This window comes from Oncorhynchus tshawytscha, linkage group LG11, assembly GCF_018296145.1.
Source record: "Oncorhynchus tshawytscha isolate Ot180627B linkage group LG11, Otsh_v2.0, whole genome shotgun sequence".
Taxonomy (NCBI): domain Eukaryota; kingdom Metazoa; phylum Chordata; class Actinopteri; order Salmoniformes; family Salmonidae; genus Oncorhynchus; species Oncorhynchus tshawytscha.
This window is the reverse complement of record NC_056439.1, coordinates 5,770,996-5,793,562: the sequence shown is the minus strand read 5'-3', so window position 1 is coordinate 5,793,562 and position 22,567 is coordinate 5,770,996. Positions and strand designations below refer to the sequence as shown.

Here is a 22,567-nt window from a genome sequence, read left to right as displayed (position 1 = left end):
CCTTCAACAGCAGCACCTCTGGACCCTCCTCCTCCTGGGAGACAGGTGATACAGATTACACAGACATACACTCCCTCAGGTACATACACACAGATAATAAACACATTTTCAACATAGTGTTTACCCATCCCAACTACATAAACGCTGTAGTTACATAATTACTTCATTGATGTTAAACCCATCATGGTGGACATAAATATGTTGTGGATAAATATGAGTCAGCTATGATAAGTCAAAAGAGTCATCATCAGACGAGCCTGACTAAACTATTTTGAAGTGTACATGTAACCGAGTTAAGAACGTACCGTAAACTCACTCCATAGCTAGCTTGAAATGTTGCCGATGGAGCCATTCAAGAGGTACCTGTTGTAGGGTGAAGTAGTTTTGCACGGTCAAGGAGAGCGGTCATGAGTGTTGCAGAGGATCACTGGTTCAAGCCCAGTATGGGGCAGTCAAACAGTGGAGGAAGCTAAGCTGTTAGCAGCATACGGACTCCCTTCACATAGAGTAGGTGTTTGTTAGTGTGGGTATATTTAGTAAGTGTATATTGGTTATAATGCACTGTTGTGTGTATGCAGAATAGGGTGAAAGATGTGTTGTACACTGAGTGTAGAAAATATTAGGAACACCTTCAGAATATTGAGTTACACCCCTTTTTGCCCTCAGTACAGCCTCAATTCATCGGGGCATGGACTCTACAAGGCATCGGAAGTGTTCCACAGAGATGCTGAGCCATGTTGACTCCAATGCTTCCCACAGCTGTCAGGTTGGCTGGATGGCGCCTACTACTCGTGATGCTACGTTTGATACCAGAGCTCTGAGGCATGCGTCGAAATCGCTTAGCAGTTTACTTTGAAGCAGTGTGCCAATGCTTGTATAATTTTATCAGATGCACGTGATCAATGACGTCCGAAACGTTTCGTTTTGCCGATTAGCCACCTGATTGGTTTGGTATTGGCTTCTGTAGAAGACAAAAAGTCTACCCTGTGCGACGTCATCTATAATAATTTGGCTGTTCTAAATGCTTTTCATCAGCACGTGCCACTAGTGTACACTGTGTTAATCAAAGCCTCGAGTAATGAACCTATTTTGGACACAACTGGCTGGAAATGCTCAATGCTTCATCTACTACCATACCTTGTACAAACACATTTAAATATTTTATCTTGCACATTCACCCTCTGAATGGCACACATACACAATCCATGTCTCAATTGTTTCAAGGCTTAAAAATTCATCTTTACCCGGTCTCCTCCCCTTCATCTGTACTGATTGAAGTGGATTTAACAGGTGACATCTATAAGGGATCATAGCTTTCACCTGGTCAGTCTGTCATGGACAGAGCAGGTGTTCATAATGTTTTGTACACTGTGTCTTCAGGGAGTGTCAATAAAAGTCAGACTGAAAAGTCAGTGTTTATTAAACATAAACCAGTTTTAAATAGACCATATGAAAACCCCACATCTCAACTAAAACGGCATAAACTGCATTCACTTTCTCATTAAAAGTGTATGGGGGGGTAGTTGAATGGAAGTAATGAAATAGGTATTTGTGAAAATCAAATAGCCTACACAATACAAACACTATGCAGGCTTTTTAGGCATATATATCACACAATGTCTGGATGAAATATTCTCCCAAAGAATATTCAACACTGAAATCTGCATCTGTGGGTCTTTTCTGCTGACAACAATGAAAATTCATCTGTCTTTATTGCAAGGTTTGATCAACACTTCAGAAGCTATCCAGCGGAATGGTTACTTTCAATGTTATAGAGTGGAATGGTTTTTCTGCTGGTGTATCCTGAGGTAGCTCCTCTCTGAGAACCTCTTCCTGCAGTGCGTATTGGGAAATGGCCTTTCTCCCGTGTGGACCTTCAGGTGCATCTTCAGCTGGTTCTGACGGGTGAACCTCTTCTCACACTGGGGGCAGCTGAAGGGTTTCTCCCCTGTGTGGACCCTCTGGTGCCTCTTCAGGTCACCAGCCTGGGCGAAGCGCATGTTACACTGGGTACAGCTGAAGGGTTTCACCCCTGTGTGGACCATCTGGTGCCTTTTCAGGCTGGACGAGTGGGAGAAACTAGCCCGGCACAGATGGCAGCTGAACGGTTTCTCCCCCGTGTGCATCCTCTGGTGGATCTCCACCTGTTTGGGGAAACTGAAGGCTTTCCCACAGAACGAACACAGGAAGCGCTTCTCTTTGCCACTGGATCTGCTGATAGCATTACTACCACTTTCATTTGTCAATGGGCTTGCGTAGCCATTTCGTGTTGAGGCACTGGCATTGTCTGAGGTCTGGTTTAACATCAGGAAAGTGTGAGGAGGACGAAGGCCAGGGAGTGTCTGTGTTGTCTCAGGGTCCATGTTCCAGTTGATAGATCCTATAGAAGGCAGGTTGAAGGCAGCACCTGTTAGGGGGTTAACCTGAGGCACCATCAGTCTCTCTGAATCACAACTATAGGAGCAGGAGGGAGCATCGCTAACCAACTCTGTGTCTGTTCTCTCCAGCTCAATACAGACACCGCCCCGCCCGCGCAGACCTAATCTACGTCTCGCCCTGGTCTCAGCCAGTCTGTTGTCATGGAGACTAAATTCAGCTGTTGTTTTGTGTTCCACTGTCTGTTTCTGGTTGTGGTTAACAGTGTTGTTCCCCAGCCCAGAATTGAGGACGCTGTCCCATCCGCTGGCCTCCACTATGTTGCATCTGGTCCTGGCCTGCTCAGTGATGTCGTCCCCTGGGATCTTGGCTACACCGGTCTTGGAATCCAAGATGGACACCCAGACTCCTCTGTTAGCCTCTAGCCAACCACCTGCGGGAAGAGGTTACAAAATAGACTTCATAAACATGGCAGAGAACTCGACATATGGAGTTATGGAAAAAAATCATAGCCAGGTGCATCACTATCCCATTGAAGATCTATTACTAAATGTAGGCTATATGTATTTCTCTCTTACCTTGCTCCCCCATCTTTAGTCCACTCAGCAGGTCAGTGCTCTCGGATATGTCTTCTATTGTCTCCTCTTTGACTACCAGCAGATCAATCTTCCCATCCTCCATGTCTCCTGGCTGTAAGAGATACAGAGTGAGAGGATGTTGGATCAAGAAATCTGATATGAGCACCCTGCTATGGCGCATCTGATTGGGCAATGAGGGATTGTTATGAATACTATGCAAACGTGTTAGTCGATTTGATTACTTGACACTATTTAATGATTTGCTAAGTCAAAGGCATAATCCCACACTTAAAAACAAAATTAATCAAGACCATCCACAGTCTGAGAGTAAGAGTGCTGATCTAGGATCAGGTCCCCACCTGCCTATATACAGGAATGCAAACTGGTGAGGTAACACTTTTTTGGGGGGCACTGAAACATGCAAAAGAAAATCCCTGCTAGGGGGAAATGCTGGTTTTAACTAATTAATTAAACAAAGAATATGATCTACATGATCAGTCTCTGTGTATAAAATAAAAAGTGGTTAATGTGAACCTAACTCACAGCTAAAAAAATGTAAGGAAAGCAATCCAATGTTATTTGTTGCCTAGATTTGACAACAAATGACACTCAAGTCTTGAGAAAAAAAACAATACAATATTCCAGTTAGCCATGACAGCCTTTAAAATAGAACGCTTGTTACCATGACAGCCTTTAAAATAGAAGGCTTGTGACCCCAAACACATCTAAATATTGGACTTGGGGGAAAAAATCTTAAAGTAGAAATAGAATGAAACAAACAGGCATTCTATTTTTGCTCTATTATGGTGGCCACTATAGTAGACATCATCAAGTGCACAAGGCTACATGTGTACAAAAATAACGTTCACTGTGTAAAACATTTATTAAAAAATTTATTAATCCCCCCTCACTCACACAAAAGTGTTACGGTCAAGTTCAACACAACAAAAGCCATATCTGTGGGCTACACGGAATGTTATTACATTGTACACTTTCTTCCTGTGGACATCTGCTCTACAATGTGCCAGCAGAGCATGATACCCTTTGTTGGTGTAATTGATCTCTTTCAGGCAGAGTACACCTGGCGGGAGGGAACGTGTGTGGCGTTTCTTTCACCTCTATTGGCATCCAGCATAAACCAGGCCCAGCTCTAGCTACACTTCATCCCTGAACCCACTTGTTTAATAACAAGCAACGCCTCATGTTAACCTAACTCTCTCATTCTGAAAATGAACCACATACTGTAGAGGGTAAACATTAGTTCACATATAGTAGTTAGTTCGTTAACATTTCACACAAATTGCCAGGGTCCAGTACGCAACTAACGCGTTATAACTTGAGGAACCGCAAGGAGTCGTATAACAGTTATCTGTTAATACTATAGCGAATTATTTAGGTTACTAACGTTAGCTCATCTGATGTTGTAACGTTAGATAGCCAGCTGTCTGACTTTATTAGCCAGCTAATTTTCATACAATAAACTAAATGATTTGATCATCAAAGTTGGCTAATGTTGCTCAACAGTTCTCTGGCTAGCTAACGGAGAATTCGATCCAGCTAGCAGGATACTTAACAATGCTAATACTTGTTCCACCACTTTCTCCCTCGCCTCAAACTTTCCAAATGCCAGTTGTTTTTCGGTTACTGCTCATGAAGTACGCTCCATCACCTTCTCATCCCCGTCTCCGTGGCCAGGCTTCTCACCTACCTCTTCGTTATCGTTCACGGGAAGCGCTGCTGTGAGTTAACTGGCAAACTGCCGTTGCACCCTACTGCTGTCCTTCCAGAGCCGATGCTGTAACTAGCAGGTTGATTGTCTCTTCTCTCTTCAGTCGCGTGCTGCATTCTGTTGTTATGTGAACAATTGGCTGAGCCTTGGATTCCGACAGTATTTCTCCAAACGCGTATCACTCGTTCGCTTGCTGCCAGTTGTGATCCAAGTCCCCCCACAAATAAACTTCTCTCATCGGATCTACACGATTCAAAACGGCGATTTTCGACGAAAGGTGACTAGTTTGCATCCCTGCTATGTAGTCTTACTCATTATGATTTAAAAGGCGGAACTGAGCAGCACTCATATTCGAAGATAATTTTTGGATACGGGTTCTGACCTAATACCATACAGTGGGCTCACCTCAGTGAGACTGTGTGTGGTCTTGTGCTGCTCAGCTAGTTCCTCTGTGGGTTCAGGAGGAGGTGTAGTCAGGTTATCCTCCATGACCATGGTCCCCTCAGGGTTCCCCAGACCCTCCTCACACCCCTCCTCCTTCACCAGCAGCACCTCCAGACCCTCCTCCTCCTGGAAGAGACAGGTGATACAGATTACACAGACATACACTCCCTCAGGTATGTACACAAAGATAATAAACACACTTTTGACATGGAGTCTTTACCCATCCCCACCACGTTTGAGTCCTATACTGTAGTTACAGAATGACTTCATTGTTGTTAAACCCATCATGGTGGACATAAATATGATGTTGTGGGTAAAAAATAAATAAATAATGATGATAAGTCAAAAGTCATCATCAGACAAACCTGACTAAACTATTTTGACATGTACAGTAGGTGTTTGTTAGTGTCTGGGTTTGTGTAGGTATATTTAGTAAGTGTATTTTGGTAATAAAGTGCTGTCTGGTGTATGCAGAATAGGGTGAGATCAGATGTGATGTATATTAAAGAGTCTCAATGAAAGTCTTAGAATGAAAAGTCCAATTGTTTTATTAAACATAAACAAGTGTTCAATACACCATATGAAAATCACATACATTTTATTATATATATTTATATTTAAAATCGGCATGAACTTGATGAACTGCATTCATTTTCTCATTAAAAGTGTTTTAAGTAGTTAAATGGAAATAATGAAGTAGGCATTTGTGAACATGATATGTGACTCGCTTTATCATAATCAGTCACATTGACCCCAAAACACAGTGCTGGAAAAAGGAGAATGTTAGCTTTCTACTGAGACCATCATGATCACTCTACTCCAAATTACAAGAAAGTTACGTGCCATTACATGCAGAGTATCACCAAATCATGTTTTTGAGAAAAACGCAGTTAACGTTTGCAATTACTTTTAAGACATTTATTCAAATAATGAACAACTATTTACTTAATTACAAAACAATACATGAAATCCATTGACGAGTGCCCATGTTCTTCTTTTTCACACACACACACACACACACACACACACACACACACACACACACACACACACACACACACACGTATATGGATACATGTGCACACAATTGTACACATAAACTATGTATACAAAAGAATGTGGACACCCCTTCAAATGACTGAATTTAGCTATTTCAGCCACACCCGTTTCTGACAGGTGTATAAAATAGAGAGCACAGCCATGCAATCTCCATCGACAAACATTGGCAGTAGAATGGCCTTACTGAAGAGCTCAGTAACTTTCAATATGGCCTGGTCATAGGATGCCACATTTCCAACAAGTCAGTTCGTACAATTTATGCCCTGCTAGAGCTGCCCCTGTCAACTGTAAGTGCCGTTATTGTGAAATGGAAACGTCTAGGAGCAACAGCAGCTCACCCGCGAAGTGGTAGGCCACACAAGCTCAAAGAAGAAGCTCAAATCGTCTGTCCTCAGTTGCAGAACTTACTACTGAGTTCCAAACTGCCTCTGAAAGCAACGTCAGCACAAGAACTGTTTGTTGGGAGCTTCATGAAATGGGTTTTCATGGCCGAGCAGCCGCACACAAGCCTAAGATCACCATGCGCAACACTAAGCGTCGGCTGGAGTGGTGTAAAGCACGGCGCCATTGGACTCTGGAGCAGTGGAAACACGTTCTCTGGAGTGATGAATCACACTTCACCATCTGGCAGTCCAACGGAAGAATCTGGGTTTGGCGGATGCCAGGAGAATGCTACCTGCCCCAATGCATAGTGCCAACTGTAAAGTTTGGTGGAGAAGGAATAATGGTCTGGGGCTGTGTTTCATGGTTTGGACTAGGCCCCTTAGTTCTAGTGAAAGAAAATCTTCATGCTACAGCATACAATTACATTCTAGACGATTCTGTGCTTACAACTTTGTGGCAACAGTATGGGGAAGGCCCTTTCCTATTTCAGCATGACAATGCCCCCCTGCACAAAGCGAGGTCCATATAGAAATGGTTTGTCGAGATTGGTGTGGAAGAACTTGACTGGTTTGCACAGAGCCCTGACCTCAACCCCATCAAAACACCTTTGGGATGAATTACAACACAGACTGCGAGCCAGGCCTAATCGTCTAACATCAGTGCCCGACCTCACTAACGCTCGTGGCTGAATGGAAGCAAGTCCACACAGCAATGTTCCAACATCTAGTGGAAAGCCTTCCCAGAAGAGTGTAGGCTGTTATAGCAGCAAAGGGGGGACCAACTCCATATTAATGCCCATGGTTTTGGAATGAGATGTTTAACGAGCAGGTGTCCACATACTTTTGGTAATGTAGTGTACAAGCCAGAGAATGAGCTAAAATTGGTCAGAGTAAGTCCTGGTCTCTAAGCAACAACTAAAATGAGAAACGTTAAAGAAAATCTGACTACACCAGTGCGTCACCAGAGAGTAAGGTCCGACAGTCTCTTTGGATCCGATTCGTGTGGGCTTTGGCTAGAGTCTTTGTCACTGGCTTGAGCTGACGAGCGTTTGGTACAAATATAAGTATAGAGATTTAGGAAAACACTCACCATGATCACGCATGAACGTTTTTATACTAGCGCCACACAGGACTTTGGTCTGAAATGTCGGTAGCATCAGGATGTCTGACTTCTTAAATCCAGGGATCTGTCCTGGGAGCGGCACCGCGTGGATATTGGTGAAGTTGTTGACATAGTGGACAATTCACTGAGTGTGGCGAGATGACCACCACACCTCTTTTTTCCTTGGAGCCTTATCACGATCCATAGAACTATAGAACTTTATCACTGCAGTCAGCTTTTTGTAGAAATTCTGACATTTTTAAACATGCCTGTTAAAATGTGCTGAAAGGCACAATGTATTCTCAGCTGTTTTATTTCTATTCATGATTTAGCCTACTACTCATCTTTTCTTAAATATCTCATGAACTTGTTAATACTGTTGCAGCCCCAATAAGAACAGAGGACATCAGGTTGTATTACTCAAATGAAAACTTACGCGTGTCGGAACTTGAATGTTTCTCTGCAGATTTGCTCAAAGAAATATGTCCTCTGATGTTTTCTTTTTGTTAGTTCCGGTTCGAGATGACCATTTCCTTGCAGAGGTTCATGGAACCAGAGATCTTGCCAATGAGCACTAGATGTTTTTCATCTGAAAAATAAGACAACTAACAATATACTATTTTTTAACATTCAGTCATTGTCGTCATCTATTCTAGCCAATACATTTTAAAGTGATATAAACATGTTCAAGAAAACAAACTACGCAACCTGTACAGATCGAAATGCATGCGTGAATCACACATACTTTTATTAGTAGTGTAAATGGGTCAGGTTCGATATAAATAAATGTCATAACTTTATAGATGGCCATTTCATGGATTTATGTAACTTGTCTTTAGGACAAATACCAGCACCCGCAACACACACAGGTCCCATAAGTTACTATCTACATAGCTAGGTTGCATGGGGTACACATCCCCCACTTCACTCTCTCCCCCCAAAGCCACACATTCACTCACTCACTCACTCACTCACTCACTCACTCACTCACTCACTCACTCACTCACTCACTCACTCACACGCAAACACACACACACACACACACACACACACAGTTGGCTTTAATACATGAACAGTTAGCTAGTCAGTCTACGTTTGCCTTATCACACCCAAACACACTAACAGATAGACAGGCACAGAAAACATGCACACATTACACACCCACATAAACTTGACTACTACTTGAATGGCAAGCACTTACCATTGGTGAGTTAGCTAATTCATCTGGTCACGTCTCTTGACCATCTCCTCGGGGGTAAAAACCAAATATCACGGCTTCCCTTTATTGGACTTGCACGTTCACCTGAACTCGCAATCCTTTTCAATTTCTTGCCCAGCACCACTGACATATTTCCCCTCGACCGACTGAAGCGCCGTCATTGATCGATTCACCATTAACTGGTGCACAGGTGGTCTTCCTCGGTTGCCTCCTCAAGGTGCTCGGCCTCGACTTCAGTGAGCTTGTCTGAGTCGCTTATGTCATTGCTCTGTGGCGCAGGGTCAAAAAGTAGCCGGCAATAAGTTGATGCCACTGATCGTCTGAACCAGCTCTCAGCACAACATTACTATTTAAAAATCTTGCGATTTCTCTCTCCCGGAAATCCATCAGTGCAGTTGAAAGCAAAGCTAACTAGCTACGGTGTAGGCAGTAGTGACAGTGTAACTATGTATGATGGGTCTTTATGAGCGAGAGAGTGTAGCCTTTTCCCGCGGATGATACACTACAGTAGCTTTGATTGGGAAAACAGGAAAATCATCCGATTGAATAGCTTATTGTAGCTTGATTTAAACTATATAGAGAGCTAGCTCGTTTGTAATTCATTCATGATTTCGGAATAGATGAGGGTTTTGATAGTGCAGATAAGCTAGTGCCTCAAAAGCCTGATGTGTTACAAGCTAGCATCCACCAAACGGATTGGAAAGTGCTACATTTCATCCTACGTTTAAAGGATTAAAAACTATATTCATACTGAATTTGGCAATAACACATACAGATGATGAAAGCAAAGACATTGTTTTGTTAAAACCAGATGAAACACCCAAATAGCAAAAAATCTCAATTTCGACAAAACACAATTTATATGCAAATTAGTAATTGCTACTTCCGACTGATTATTATAGAGCGCGTCACATATAGTCTACACCAGGGATGGGCAACCCTTTTGCCTATGGATTAACCCCCCCAAGCTATCTAAACTTGTAGTAATCATGGCCGAATTACTGACAGGGGGCAACCAATTGATCGTTAGATATCATATAAAAAACTGCAAGCAGTTGTTTCCACCCTCTGGCAAAATACATTTTATTTCCAAACTTGTAGCAATCATGATTTAATTACTGACCTGGGGGCCCTCATGATCATGAGTAGAATTGCATAAAATTACATTAAAAAATTGCAATCTTCTATCCACCTCATGGCAAAAATGTGTAGAATTGCAGAAAACTTGCTTAAAAATTGCAACATTTTCTCTATGCCCCATGACAAAATGTGTAGAATTGCAGGAAATGAACTCTAAAACTACAATTTTTTCTCTTTGCTAAAATGCTTTACTCGCAAAATATAGCTTAGGGCCCCCAAAAGGCTAGGGCGGGCTCTGACTGAGTTCCGATTTTTTTGTGGCTCCCACACCCATCAATGCTGCCCATCCCTGGCCTACACAGTACAAACACAATATGTAACAGACTTTTTAGGCACAAATATGCCTAAAATATATATCACATGTCTGGATGCAATATTCTACCCAGGAATATTCAACACTGAAATCTGCTACTCGCATTATTCCAAATGCATCTGTGGGTCCTTTCTGCTGACAACAATGAAAATGAATCTTTATATTTAATATATCTAAACATCTGAAGCTATTGAGTGGAATGTTTTTTCTGCTGGTGTATCCTGAGGTAGCTCCTATCTGAGAATCTCTTCCCGCAGTGCGTACAGGCGAACGGCCTCTCTCCCGTGTGGACCTTCATGTGCATCTTCAGCTGGTGCTGGCGGGTAAATCTCTTCTCACACTGGGGGCAGCTGTAGGGTTTCTCCCCTGTGTGGACCCTTTGGTGCCTCTTCAGGTCACCAGCCTGGGCGAAGCGCATGTTACACTGGGTACAGCTGAAGGGTTTCACCCCTGTGTGGACCCTCTGGTGCCTCTTCAGGGTGCCAGCCTGGGCGAAGCGCATGTGACACTGGGTACAGCTGAAGGGTTTCACCCCTGTGTGGATCCTCTGGTGGACCTCCACCTTCTGGAGGCAGCTGAAGCCTTTGTTACAGAACATGCAGAGGAACCGTTTCTCTTTGCTATTGCCTGATGTGGTTACCCCTCCCCGAGTCTGGGCTTTAGCCCTGTCGTTTGAATTCAATACCTGATCGAAAAGGACACGGCTGTGTAAATCGGAAGGCCCCATCGACGTAGACACTTGGTCATGATCCCTGAACGTGTGTAAAGGGGAGTGGGTCGTGACATTTGGATTTGTCTCTAAGCTTCCCCTGTAATTTAAGAAATCTCTGCCCTGTGAGTGTCTGTCTACTAGGTGACTATCTGCATTTGTGGGAGTGGGAGGAACGTCGCCCTCCACTTTCATGGTCACTTCATCTACAACCAGACCCTCCCCTTTCTTATCTAGGCACCCTTCAGAGTATACACTGCTACTGTACCGGTTCCAGTCCCCTCTTGACAGATGAGTTTGTGTCTCTAAACCCAAGGATATGTTGCTAGGGTCCATCTCTGTAGCGTAAGAACAAGATGAATCATCACCACTAGTGTCTAACGAGTTACCATCCCCACTGGAATTAACCGTTCTCTGGCTCTGTTGAAATACTGGTAAGTACTCTGAGCCGGGAGCAGGAGGACAGCCCAGTCTCCCCAGCCCCAGTCTCTCTGGATCTGATATGTGGTCACATCCTGTGTGTAAGAGACTGTGTGTTACAGTTAAAGTCTTGGTGTCTGTCTCTGACTTGAGGACGGCGTTCGACATTCCACTGACCTCCGTGATGCTGCGTCGGGTCCTTGGCTGTGCTGGGGCGGTTGGGTCTTTTCTGTTTACATGTGGCGCTTCAGCCGTTCCAGTTTGGATGTCTCTGCTGTGCCATGGGTCCTCCTCTCCTTCAGACCTCTCTAGCTTGACACCAGGATCTTCAGCCTCTGCATCTGCAGACTGACAAGAAGAGAGGAGGTTATTACCATTACATTAGTTGAATTGGATAACAATGTGAAGTCTCACAAAGCTCACCTATGGCAGATAAATGAGGATATACATGTAAGCAAGTTTTTAAATTTTTTTTAACCTTTATTTAACTAGGCAAGTCAGTTAAGAACAAATTCTTATTTTCAATGACGGCCTAGGAACAGTGGGTTAACTGCCTTGTTCAGGGGCAGAACGACAGATTTGTACCTTGTCAGCTCGGGGGGTTTGAACTTGAAACCTTCCGGTTACTAGTCCAACACTCTAACCACTACACTACCCTGAATTGCTGAGGGGAGCGTTCTGAAATAAACGGACACATTTGATTTACAAAGTAACTCATTTTTTATGCTACACTATTACACTAACCTCTATCATGATAACGTTCTGGGTTGAGGTTCCACTCCCCTCATCAACAGTGATTGGTTGGTCATCTCTCCAAGTAATGTGTCCCACTGGCTTCACAAAGGTCCTGTGGCCTCCAGTGAGATGTCCTTCACCTGAGAGTGTGATTGGGGGAAAGATGTGGTTAGGTTAGCTACTGTCAATGTTCAATGTCAGTGCTGGACTTGTGCAGGAGCTCACTGGAGCCGAGTACCAGCACATCAAATTTTCTACTGCTTCAACTCCTGTTCCTCTTATAGAATATTAGTTCAAAAGTATTGTGGAGATCCTGCACCTAAATATAAACTGTACCGGCACCCAAAATGAGTCTTGGTACCTAGTTATGTCGAGCACTGTCAACGGTATATTGTACACTACTGACCAAGTCTACAATAGGCAAGGATGTAAGGTAACACTTGATGTATTATGTTCCATGCATCATATTGTTTTCATTTAGTAAATAATGCAGTAAGTAATGCAGTAAATCAAGAATCTGGTCAGAATATGATATTGTTTCTTTGTGCAAGAGAGCTAGTCTGCGTACCAGACGTTTTACCTAACATTACACTCCTTGTCACATCTTTGGAGTACAATGAGTGGAATTAAGTAGCTGAACAGAGACGGCAACCAGACTACAAGATAGCTAGCTAACTAAGTAAGTAAGTAATCTAATCACGGGAGTTACTGCATACGCATACTGCTCCGTGGTTTCCATGGCGCTGTGAGGTATACTCAGGGTCGATATTATACGTATACGTAATAAGGAATTCCCCTCGACCACGCCCACAAATGTTGGAAAACAAATATTCTTTCCCGTTCACCTTTATTGTAAAAGAGACATCGTGGTCATACAGAAATAACAAAACATGCCTGAAAAGCTGCTGTGTTGTTCAATGCACATGTAACCAACACTAGTGGTTCTGGGGAGGGGGCAGGGGGGGGCCCTGTGACAACAATTTTGGACCCCCTTGTGGCCCCCCTAAATGTGGAGTATGAAATAATTGTTACATCACAAATTTTTGCTACCATTCCTTTTTTACATCTGTTATTAGACAGAAAATGCTAATAAATTGTTGAATGATTATGAACATGGTCTTTTGCCTGCTAATGCCTGCAATGCAGTGAGGAAAATGATATGACAACAATAACGTCTAATGTAACTGGTCCCTCTAACAGTACAACTGGTACAGCTTGGCCCCTCCAGCTTGGCCCCTCCCCTTGCTCAACGTTTTTAATCTCGTACGCTTTATCTGGACATTATTCTACAGGACCTCCACCAGCCGAAGATAAGTATTAACATTAACATTATGCCATCTAATTGCAGTCGCTTTATTCATAATATACAGGAGAACTATCGCCTTATGTTGAGTCCAGCTTCAGACACAATCGTTAGGCAAGGGTAATTTCAGTGTTGGAAAAGATGAAACAGCGTTGGTGCCACCAAAAAGTACAGCTAGTAGTATAAATCCTCTTGCACAGTCGCCGCAGCCGGACAGTTTTCTCTTGGCTTCTGGAAGCAAATGCTGTCGAAATGCTCAACTGGTGTCGCTCATTCAGCCGGGTGAAACTTTCAACCGGTTCTCCACATTAAGCAAGAAGCCAGAGCCTTCTCAGGTCTCTCCTCCACCTGTTACGGCGTCTGAGCCGCCAAAACCTCCCACCACTAGCTCTGACCATTACCTGCAGGATTACAGGCTGACTACACCACTTGTGGTGCAAAATACATTTAGAAATCTGTAATTCAATTATTGCACCCACACTGCCCCCGCACGCCAACGAGCGTCTGCGTTGCCAAGGGCTAAAATAGAAGTCAGTTCTTTTTCTGACACAGATCGACTGCAAGTCCTGCCTCTCCCATCTCCTCATTGGTTTATAGAAGCAGGTACCCACGTGCCATCTCCTTATTGGCTATACCCACGTGGGTGACTGAAAGATGAACAAGGTCAGTGGCAGTAATGCACCTGATTTATGAAAGTTCCCAATCGCAATATAAAGTCAAGAGAAGAAAAAGCCTGGAAGGAGGAGATGACTAGAAACGATTCGGTTGACTGGTTTTATGTGTTGTTTAATTGGCGGAGTAGAGGACCTTGTGCATTTCAGGAAAAATAACAACTCAATGTTTATATCCCAGGACAAATTAGCTAGAAACAGCAAGCTAGCTAAAAAGGACAAATTAGCTAGCAAGTGCAAGCTAGCTAACTAAATTGCCATAAATGTGTAATGCTTTTCGACCTGTCCCCAAATTAATGTAGTAGAGAGTTTGTTTTGATATTTTAACCTGCCTGTCATGATCGCGTTTGGTGTGGGGGGGCAAAATACATTTATGTACGATGGCGCACGCGCGCAGACGGTTTGTGTTCCGTGTTAGACTTAAAAAGAATCACCCAGAGATCATACACTGTTTACCAGGGGGCAGGGCTACAGACGTAAATGCTAATCTTAAGATGGTGTTGGCTAAGGCTAAAACTGGCGAGTATAGGGATATTGTTATCTACCTCGGCACCAACGATGTTAGGATGAAACAGTCAGAGGTCACCAAGTGCAACATAGCTTCCGTGTGTAAATCAGCTAGAAAGATGTGCCGGCATCGATTAATTGTCTCTGCCCCCCTCCCAGTTAGGGGGAGCGATGAGCTCTACAACAGACTATCACATCTCAATCGCTGGCTGAAAACAGTTTTCGGCCCCTCCCAAAAGATAGAATTTGTAGATAATTGTCCCTCTTTCTGGGACTCACCCATAAACAGGACCATGCCTGGCCTGCTCAGGAGTCACGATCTCAATCCTAGCTGGAGGGGTGCTCTCATCTTATCTATGAACATAGACAGGGCTCTAACTCCTCTAGCTCCACAATGAGATAGGGTACAGGCCAGGCAGTAGGCTGTTAGCCAGCCAGCCAGCTTAGTGGAGTCTGCCACTAGCACAGTCAGTGTTGTCAGCTCAGCTATCCCCATTGAGACCGTGCCTGTGCCTCGATCTAGATTGGGCAAAACTAAACATGGCGGTGTTCGCATAAGCAATCTCACTGGAATAAAGACCTCCTCCATTCCTGTCATTATTGAAAGAGATTGTAATATCACAAAATAGGATTACTTAATGTTAGATTCCTCACTTCCAAGGCAGTTATAGTCAATAAACTAATCACTGATCATAATCTTGATGTGATTGGCCTGACTGAAACATGGCTTAAGCCTGATGAATTTACTATGTGAAGAGGCCTCTCCTCCTGGTTACACTAGTGACCAAATCCCCTGCGCATTTCAATTTCAATTTAAAAAATGACTAAATTTACATATTTTGAGCTTCTAGTCATGAAATCTATGCAGCCTACTCCTACTTTTTATAGCTACTGTTTTCCTGGGCCATATACAGTGTTCCCTGAATTCCTATCGGACCTTGTAGTCATGGCAGATAATATTCACATTTTTGGTGACTTTAATATTCACATGGAAAAGTCCACAGACCCACCACTCCAAAAGGCTTTCGGAGCCATCATCGACTCAGTGGGGTTTTGGAATAAATATTGTGGATCTTAATGTTTTTCCTCATAATCCTGGACTATCGGACCACCATTTTATTACGTTTCCAATCGCAACAAATAATCTGCTCAGACCCCAACCAAGTATCATCAAAAGCAGTGCTATAAATTCTCGGATAACCCAAAGATTCCTAGATGACCTTCCAGACTCCCTCCACCTACCCAAGGACATCAGAGTACAACAATCGGTTAACCACCTAACTGAGGAACTAAATTTAACCTTGCGTAATACCCTAGATGCAGTCGCACCCCTGAAAACAAAACATTTGTCATAAGAAACTTGCTTCCAGGTATACAGAAAATAACCAAGCCCTGAAGCAAGATTCCAGAAAATTGGAACGGAAATGGCGCTACACCAAACTGAAAGTCTTCCGACTAGCTTGGAAAGACAGTACCATACAATATACTACTGAAAGAGCTGCTTCCTGTGCTTGGCCCTCCTATGTTGAACATAACAAAGTGATTCCTATCCACCGGATGTGTCCCAAACTCACTAAAAGTGGCAGTAATAAAGCCTCTCTTTAAAAACCCCAAATTTAACCAAGAAAATATTTTAAAAACTAATCGGCCTATATTGAATCTCCCATTCCTCTCAAAAATGTAAGAAAAAGATGTTGCGCAGCAACTTACTTCCTTCCTGAAGACAAACACTTCAGTCTGGTTTCAGACCCCTTCATAGCACTGAGACTTCACTCGTGAAGGTGGTAAATTAACTTTTAATGGCGTTAGACCAAGGCTCTGCATCTGTCCTCGTGCTCCTAGACCTTAGTGCTGCTTTTGACACCATCAATCATGACATTATTTTGGAAAGATTGGATACCCAAATTGGTCTACATGGACGAGTTCTGGCCTGGTTTAGATCTTATCTGTCGGAAAGATATCAGTTTGTCTCTGTGGATGGTTTGTCCTCTGACAAATCAACTGTAAGTTTCGGTGTTCCTCAAGGTTCCGTTTTAGGACCACTATTGTTTTCACTATATATTTTCTCTTGGTGATGTATTTCGGAAACATGATGTTAACTTTCACTGCTATGAGGACGATACACAGCTGTACATTTTGAAGAAACATGGTGAAGCCCCAAAATTGCCCTCCCTGGAAACCTGTTTCAGACATAAGGAAGTGGATGGAGGCAAAACTCGGACAAAACAGACATGCTAGTTCTAGGTCCCAAGAAACAGAGAGATCTTCTGTTGGATCTGACAATCTTGATGGTTGTACAGTCGTCTTAAATAAAACTGTGAAGGTCCTCTGCATTACTCTGTACCCTGATCTCTCTTTTGACGAACATATCAAGACTATTTCAATGACAGTTTTTTTTCATCTACGTAACATTGCAAAAATAAGAAACTTTCAGTCCAAAAATGATGCATGAAAGTGAATCCATGCTTCTGTCACTTCTAGATTAGACTACTGCAATGCTCTACTTTCCGGCTACCTGGATAAAGCACTATATAAACTTCAGTTAGTGCTAAATACGGCTGCTAGAATCTTGACTAGAACCAAAATATTTGATCGTATTACTCCAGTGCTAGCCTCTCTACATTGGCTTCTTGTTAAGGCTAGGGCTGATTTCAAGGTTTTACTGCTAACCTACAAAGCATTACATGGGCTTGCTCCTACCTATGTCTCCGATTTGGACCTGGCGTACATGCTACGGTCACAAGATGAAGGCCTCCTTATTGTTCCTATAATTTCTAAGCAAACAGCTGGAGGCAGGGCTTTCTCCTATAGAGCTCCATTTTTATGGAATGTTCTGCCTATCCATGTGAGAGACGCAGACTCGGTCTCGACCTTCTCTTTAGTAGGTCCTATGATTGAGTGTAGTCTGGCCCAGGGGTGTGAAGGTGAATAGAAAGGCATTGGAGCAACAAACCGCACTTGCTGTCTCTGCCTGGCCGGTTCCCCTCTCTCCACCGGGATTCTCTGGCTCTAACCCTATTACGGGGTCTGAGTCACTGGCATACTGGTAGTCTTCCATTCCGTCCCTAGGAGGGGTGCGTCACTTAAGTGGGTTGAGTCACTGACGTGATCTTCCTGTCCGGGTTTGGCGCACCCCTCGGATTCATGCCTTGGGGGAGATCTTCGCGGGCTATACTCAGCGTTGTCTCAGGGTAGTAAGTTGGTGGTTTGAAGATATCCCTGTAGGGGTGTGGGGGTTGTGCTTTGGCAAAGTGGGTGGGGTTATATCTTGCCTGGTTGGCCCTGTCTGGGGGTATCGTATTTATGCTGCAACTGTTTGTGTCGGGCGACTAGGGTCAGTCTGTTATGTCTGTAGTATTTCTCCTGTCTTATCTGGTGTCCTGTGTGAATTTAAGTTTGCTCCCACTAATTCTCTCTCTCTGCCTCTCGGAGGACCTGAACCCTGGGACCATGCCTCAGGACTACCTGGCCTGAACTCCTTGCTGTCCCCAGTCCACCTGGTTGTGCTTCTGCTCCAGTTTCAACTGTTCTGCATGCGGCTTTGGAACCCTGACCTGTTCACTGGACTCTCTCTCTCTCTGAAGCAGGCAATGTTAAAAATGCATTTTTCTTAAATGTAGTTTTGTAATTTACTACAGCAGACAAGAAAATTGTTTGAAAAGGATCAAGTTTTTTCTGTGAACCAATGGGGTAACCTACAAGTGCCTTAAGCAAGCATTCACACTCCTTTTTCACATTTTGTGTTACAGCCTATAGTATTTAAAATGGATTACATGTATGTTTTTTAGTCACTGGCCTACACACAGTGCTCAGTGCCCCATAGTGTTAAATTGTAATTGTTTTTCATAATTTTTTTTAAACAAATTATTTCAATTTAAAAGCTGAAATGTCTTGAGTTTAATGTATTCAACCCCTTTGTTATGGCAAGCCTAAATAAGTTCAGGAGTAAAGATTTGCTTAAAAAGTCACAATGAGTTGCATGGACTCAATGTGTGCAATAATAGTGTTTAATATGATTTTTGAATGACTACCTCATCTCTGTACTCATACAATTATCTGTAAGGTCCATCAGTCAGGCAGTGGATTTCAAACACAGATTCAACCACAAAGACCAGGGAGGTTTTCCAATGCCTCGCAAAGGGCACCTATTGGTAGATAGGTAAAACATTTAAAAAAGCAGACTTTGAATATCTCTTTGAGCATGGTAAAGGTATTCATTACACTTTGGATGGCGCATCAAAACACCCGGCCACTTTAAAGATACAGGTGTCCTTCCTAAGTCAGTTGCCGGAGGAAAGAAACCGCTCAGGGATTTTACCATGAGGCTGACTTTAAAACAGTTACAGCGTTTAATGGTTGTGACGAGAGAACTGAGGATGGATGAAAAACATTGTATTTAGTCCACAATACTAACCTAATAGACAGAGTGAAAAGAAGGAAGCCTGTACAGAATAACAATATTCAAAAACATGCATCCTGTTTGCAACAAGGCACTAAAGTAATAGTGCAAATTAAATGGCAAAGCTATTAACTTTTTGTCCTCAATACAAAGTGTTATGTTTGGGACAAATCCAACAACACATTACTGAGTACCACTCTCCATATGTTCAAACATAGTGGTGGCTGCATCATGTTACGGGTATGCTTGTAATCATTAAGGGCTGGGGAGTATTTCAGGATAAAAAATAAACGGAATGGAGCTAAGCACAGGCAAAATCCTAGAGGACAACCTGGTTCAGTCTGCTTTCCAGCAGACACTGGGAGACTAATTCACCATTCAGCAGGACAATAACCAAAAACACAAGGCCAAATCTACACTGGAGTTGCTTACCAAGAACACAGTGAATGTTCCTGAGGGGCCGAGTTACAGTTTTGATTTCAATCTACTAGAAAATCTATGGCAAGACCTAAAAAAAGGGATGTCTAGCAATGATCAACTACCAATTTGACAGAGCTTGAAGAATTTTGAAAAGAATAATGGGCAAATGTTGCACAATACAGGCATGGAAAGCTCTTAGAGACTTACTCAAAGATTCACAGTTCTAAAAGGTGACTCAGTGGTGTGAATACTTATGTAACTTAGACATTTCTGTATTTCATTATCAACAAATTTGCAACAAATTTCAAATAACATGTTACAACTTTATCATAACGGGGTATTGTGTGTAGATGGTTGAGAGAAAAATATTTTGAATCCATTTTGAATTCCTCCTGTAACACGACAAAATGTGGAATAATCAAGGGGTATGAATACTTTCTGAAGGCAATGTAGGTAACCATAGGTTGTTTTCCCCACAGGCAGGTGTTCTATCTAAAACTGACTTGGACCATCCTATGTAGAGATCTCAGTAAATATTGTATTGTCCCTACCACGCTGCCCAGACTGGCTGTCCTGAATTCAGAAAGTATTCAGACCCCTTGACTTTTTCCACATTTTGTTACGTTACAGCATTATTCTAAAATGTATTCATTTGTTTTTTCCCCTCATCAATCTACACACAATACCCCATAATGACAAAGACAAAACAGGTTTTTAGAAATGTTTTAAAAATAACTGCTGTCGCATTAACATACACATTCAGACCCTTTACTCAGTACTTTGTTGAAGCAGCTTTTGGCAGTGATTACAGCCTAGTGTCTTCTTGGGTATGATGCTACAAGCTTGGCACACCTGTATTTGGGGAGCTTCTCCCATTCTTCTCTGCAGATCCTCTCAAGATCTGTCAGGTTGGATGGGGAGTGTCGCTGCCCAGCTATTTTCAGGTTTCTCCAGAGATGTTTGAGTGGGTTTAAGTCTGGGCTCTGGCTGGGCCACTCAAGGACATTGTCCCGAAGCAACTTCTGCGTTGTTTTGGCTGTGTGCTTAGGGTCATTGTCCTGTTGGAAGGTGAACCATCGCCGCAGTCGGAGGTCCTGAACACTCTGGAGCAGGTTTTCATCAAGGATCTCTCTGTACTTTGCTCTGTTCATCTTTCCCTCTATCCTGGCTAGTCTCCCAGTCCCTGCCGCTGAAAAACATCCCCACAGCATGATGCTGCCACCACCATGCATCACTGTAGGGAAGGTGCCATGTTTTCTCCAGATGCAACACTTGGCATTCAGGATGAAGAGTTCAATCTTGGTTTCATCAGACCAGAGAATCTTGTTTCTCATGGTCTGAGAGACTTTAGGTGCCTGTTGGAAAACTCCAAGTGGGCTGTCATGTGCCTTTTACTGAGGAGTGGCATCCGTTTGGCCATAAAGGCCTGATTTGTGGAGTGCTGCAGAGATGGTTGTCCTTCCGAGAGGTCCTCCCATCTCCACAGAGGAACTCTGGAGCTCTGTCAGAGTGACCATTGAGTTTTTGGTCACTTCCCTGACCAAGCCCTTCTCCCCCGATTGCCCAGTTTGGCCGGGCAGCCAGTTCTAGGAAGAGCCTTGGTGTTTCTAAACTTCTTCCATTAAGAATGATGGAGGCCACTGTGTTCTTGGAACCTTCAATGCTGCAGAATTGTTTTGGGGTACCCTTCCTCAGATCGGTGCCTTGACGCAATCCTGTCTCAGGGCTCTACGGACAATTCCTTCGACCTCACGGCTTGTTTTTCTCTCTGACATGCACTGTCAAATGTAGGACCTTATATAGACAAGTGTGTGCCTTTCAATCATGTCCAATCAATTGAATTTACCACAGATAGACTCCAATCAAATTGAAACATCTCAAGGATGATCACTAGAAACAGGAGGCACCTGAGCTTAATTTCGAGTCTCATAGAAAAGGGTCTGAATACTTAAGTAAATAAGGTATTTCTGTTATATTTTTTATACATTTGAAAAAAATATTAAAAACCTGTTTTTGCTTTGTCATTATGGGGTATTGTGTGTAGATTGAGGAAAAAGGTTCATTTAATACATTTTTAAATAAGGCTGTAATGTAACAAAATGTGGAAAAAGTCAAGGGTTCTGAATACTTTCCGAATGCACTGTATGCTCCCTCTCAAGATAATACCTTTCTGAACTGCCTATCATCAAAGCTGCGGAAGACCATCGACCAAGAACTGCCATATCCCTACATTTGTTTTGTTCAATTGTTTTTTGTTTTTAAAGCGACTGTCCGATTCTACTTGTTCTATATACAATATACAGACATAATTCTGGGTAACACATCTGAACATATCTGCATTGGTGAACGAGGTGACAGGCACTACGCTATGAACCGCGACAGGCCATGCATCCTCGACCTTCAATTAAATGTACCTCTTGCCATTCCTCTGTATCGTTCGACAATCTTGACACTACTGGGACGACTGGCGAGGACGCGCTCTCGCGTTGTCCTTTCTGCGCGCTCCCGTGCCACCTTCGATTCCAGTAGTTTCCTCCGCAATGCCCTGTTTTCTTTCTGGCTTTGAGTTATTTCCAAACGAAACACTGCATAGTCGTCGTCTACGAGTTTACAGATCTCTGCCACGGCTGCATTCGCTAGAACCTCCATGATGGAGGCAATTTGAGTGTGAAAAATCATACAGTTAGCCATTGTTAGCTAGTTAGCTATCAAATAAATCCTGTCTCAAACTCGAACTAAACACTACACGGGGTGATGATGTGCAGTTCAATTAATCCGATTTTGAGTTCCAGGATGTTAAAACGTCTAAATAAAACCGCTAACGTGGAAGTTGTTCTTAGCCTTGTTCACTTCCGTTTACTTGTCTGTTTCCGGTGTTGTGCCTAAATGCTCCCCCCTGACAGTCGCATTTCTACAACTGAAGCCACACTTTATGATTGTTAACTCTGAAAGAGAAGAATAACAGTAAAGTAACAAGTTATACAATTTCATTAAATACACTGATGTAATTGAAAAAATAAGGCAAAAAAACGTGAATGTCAAATATATTCAATAAACAAA

General features: G+C 43.0%; 1 protein-coding gene across 3 annotated transcripts; it reads right to left on the bottom strand.

The window, feature by feature from the left end:
• Positions 1 to 1,402: 1,402 nt before the first annotated feature.
• On the bottom strand, positions 1,403 to 22,394 carry LOC112232347 (neurotrophin receptor-interacting factor homolog). Of its 3 annotated transcripts, XM_042330471.1 has the most exons (6): positions 21,922 to 22,388; positions 12,217 to 12,347; positions 11,650 to 11,820; positions 5,089 to 5,253; positions 2,955 to 3,066; positions 1,403 to 2,809 (listed from the first exon to the last, which is right to left on the bottom strand). In XM_042330471.1, the coding sequence occupies exons 1-6, from the start codon at positions 22,196 to 22,198 to the stop codon at positions 1,770 to 1,772; spliced, it is 1,896 nt and encodes a 631-aa protein (XP_042186405.1). In that variant the 5' UTR covers positions 22,199 to 22,388; the 3' UTR covers positions 1,403 to 1,769. The 3 variants fall into 3 exon arrangements, 1 of the variants encoding a protein (XP_042186405.1); XR_002950632.2 differs by lacking the exons at positions 1,403 to 2,809; positions 2,955 to 3,066; positions 5,089 to 5,253 and adding an exon at positions 7,328 to 8,276 and having other exon boundaries at positions 8,873 to 11,820; positions 21,922 to 22,394; XR_002950630.2 differs by lacking the exons at positions 1,403 to 2,809; positions 2,955 to 3,066; positions 5,089 to 5,253 and adding an exon at positions 7,328 to 8,260 and having other exon boundaries at positions 8,873 to 11,820; positions 21,922 to 22,394.
• Positions 22,395 to 22,567: the final 173 nt, after the last annotated feature.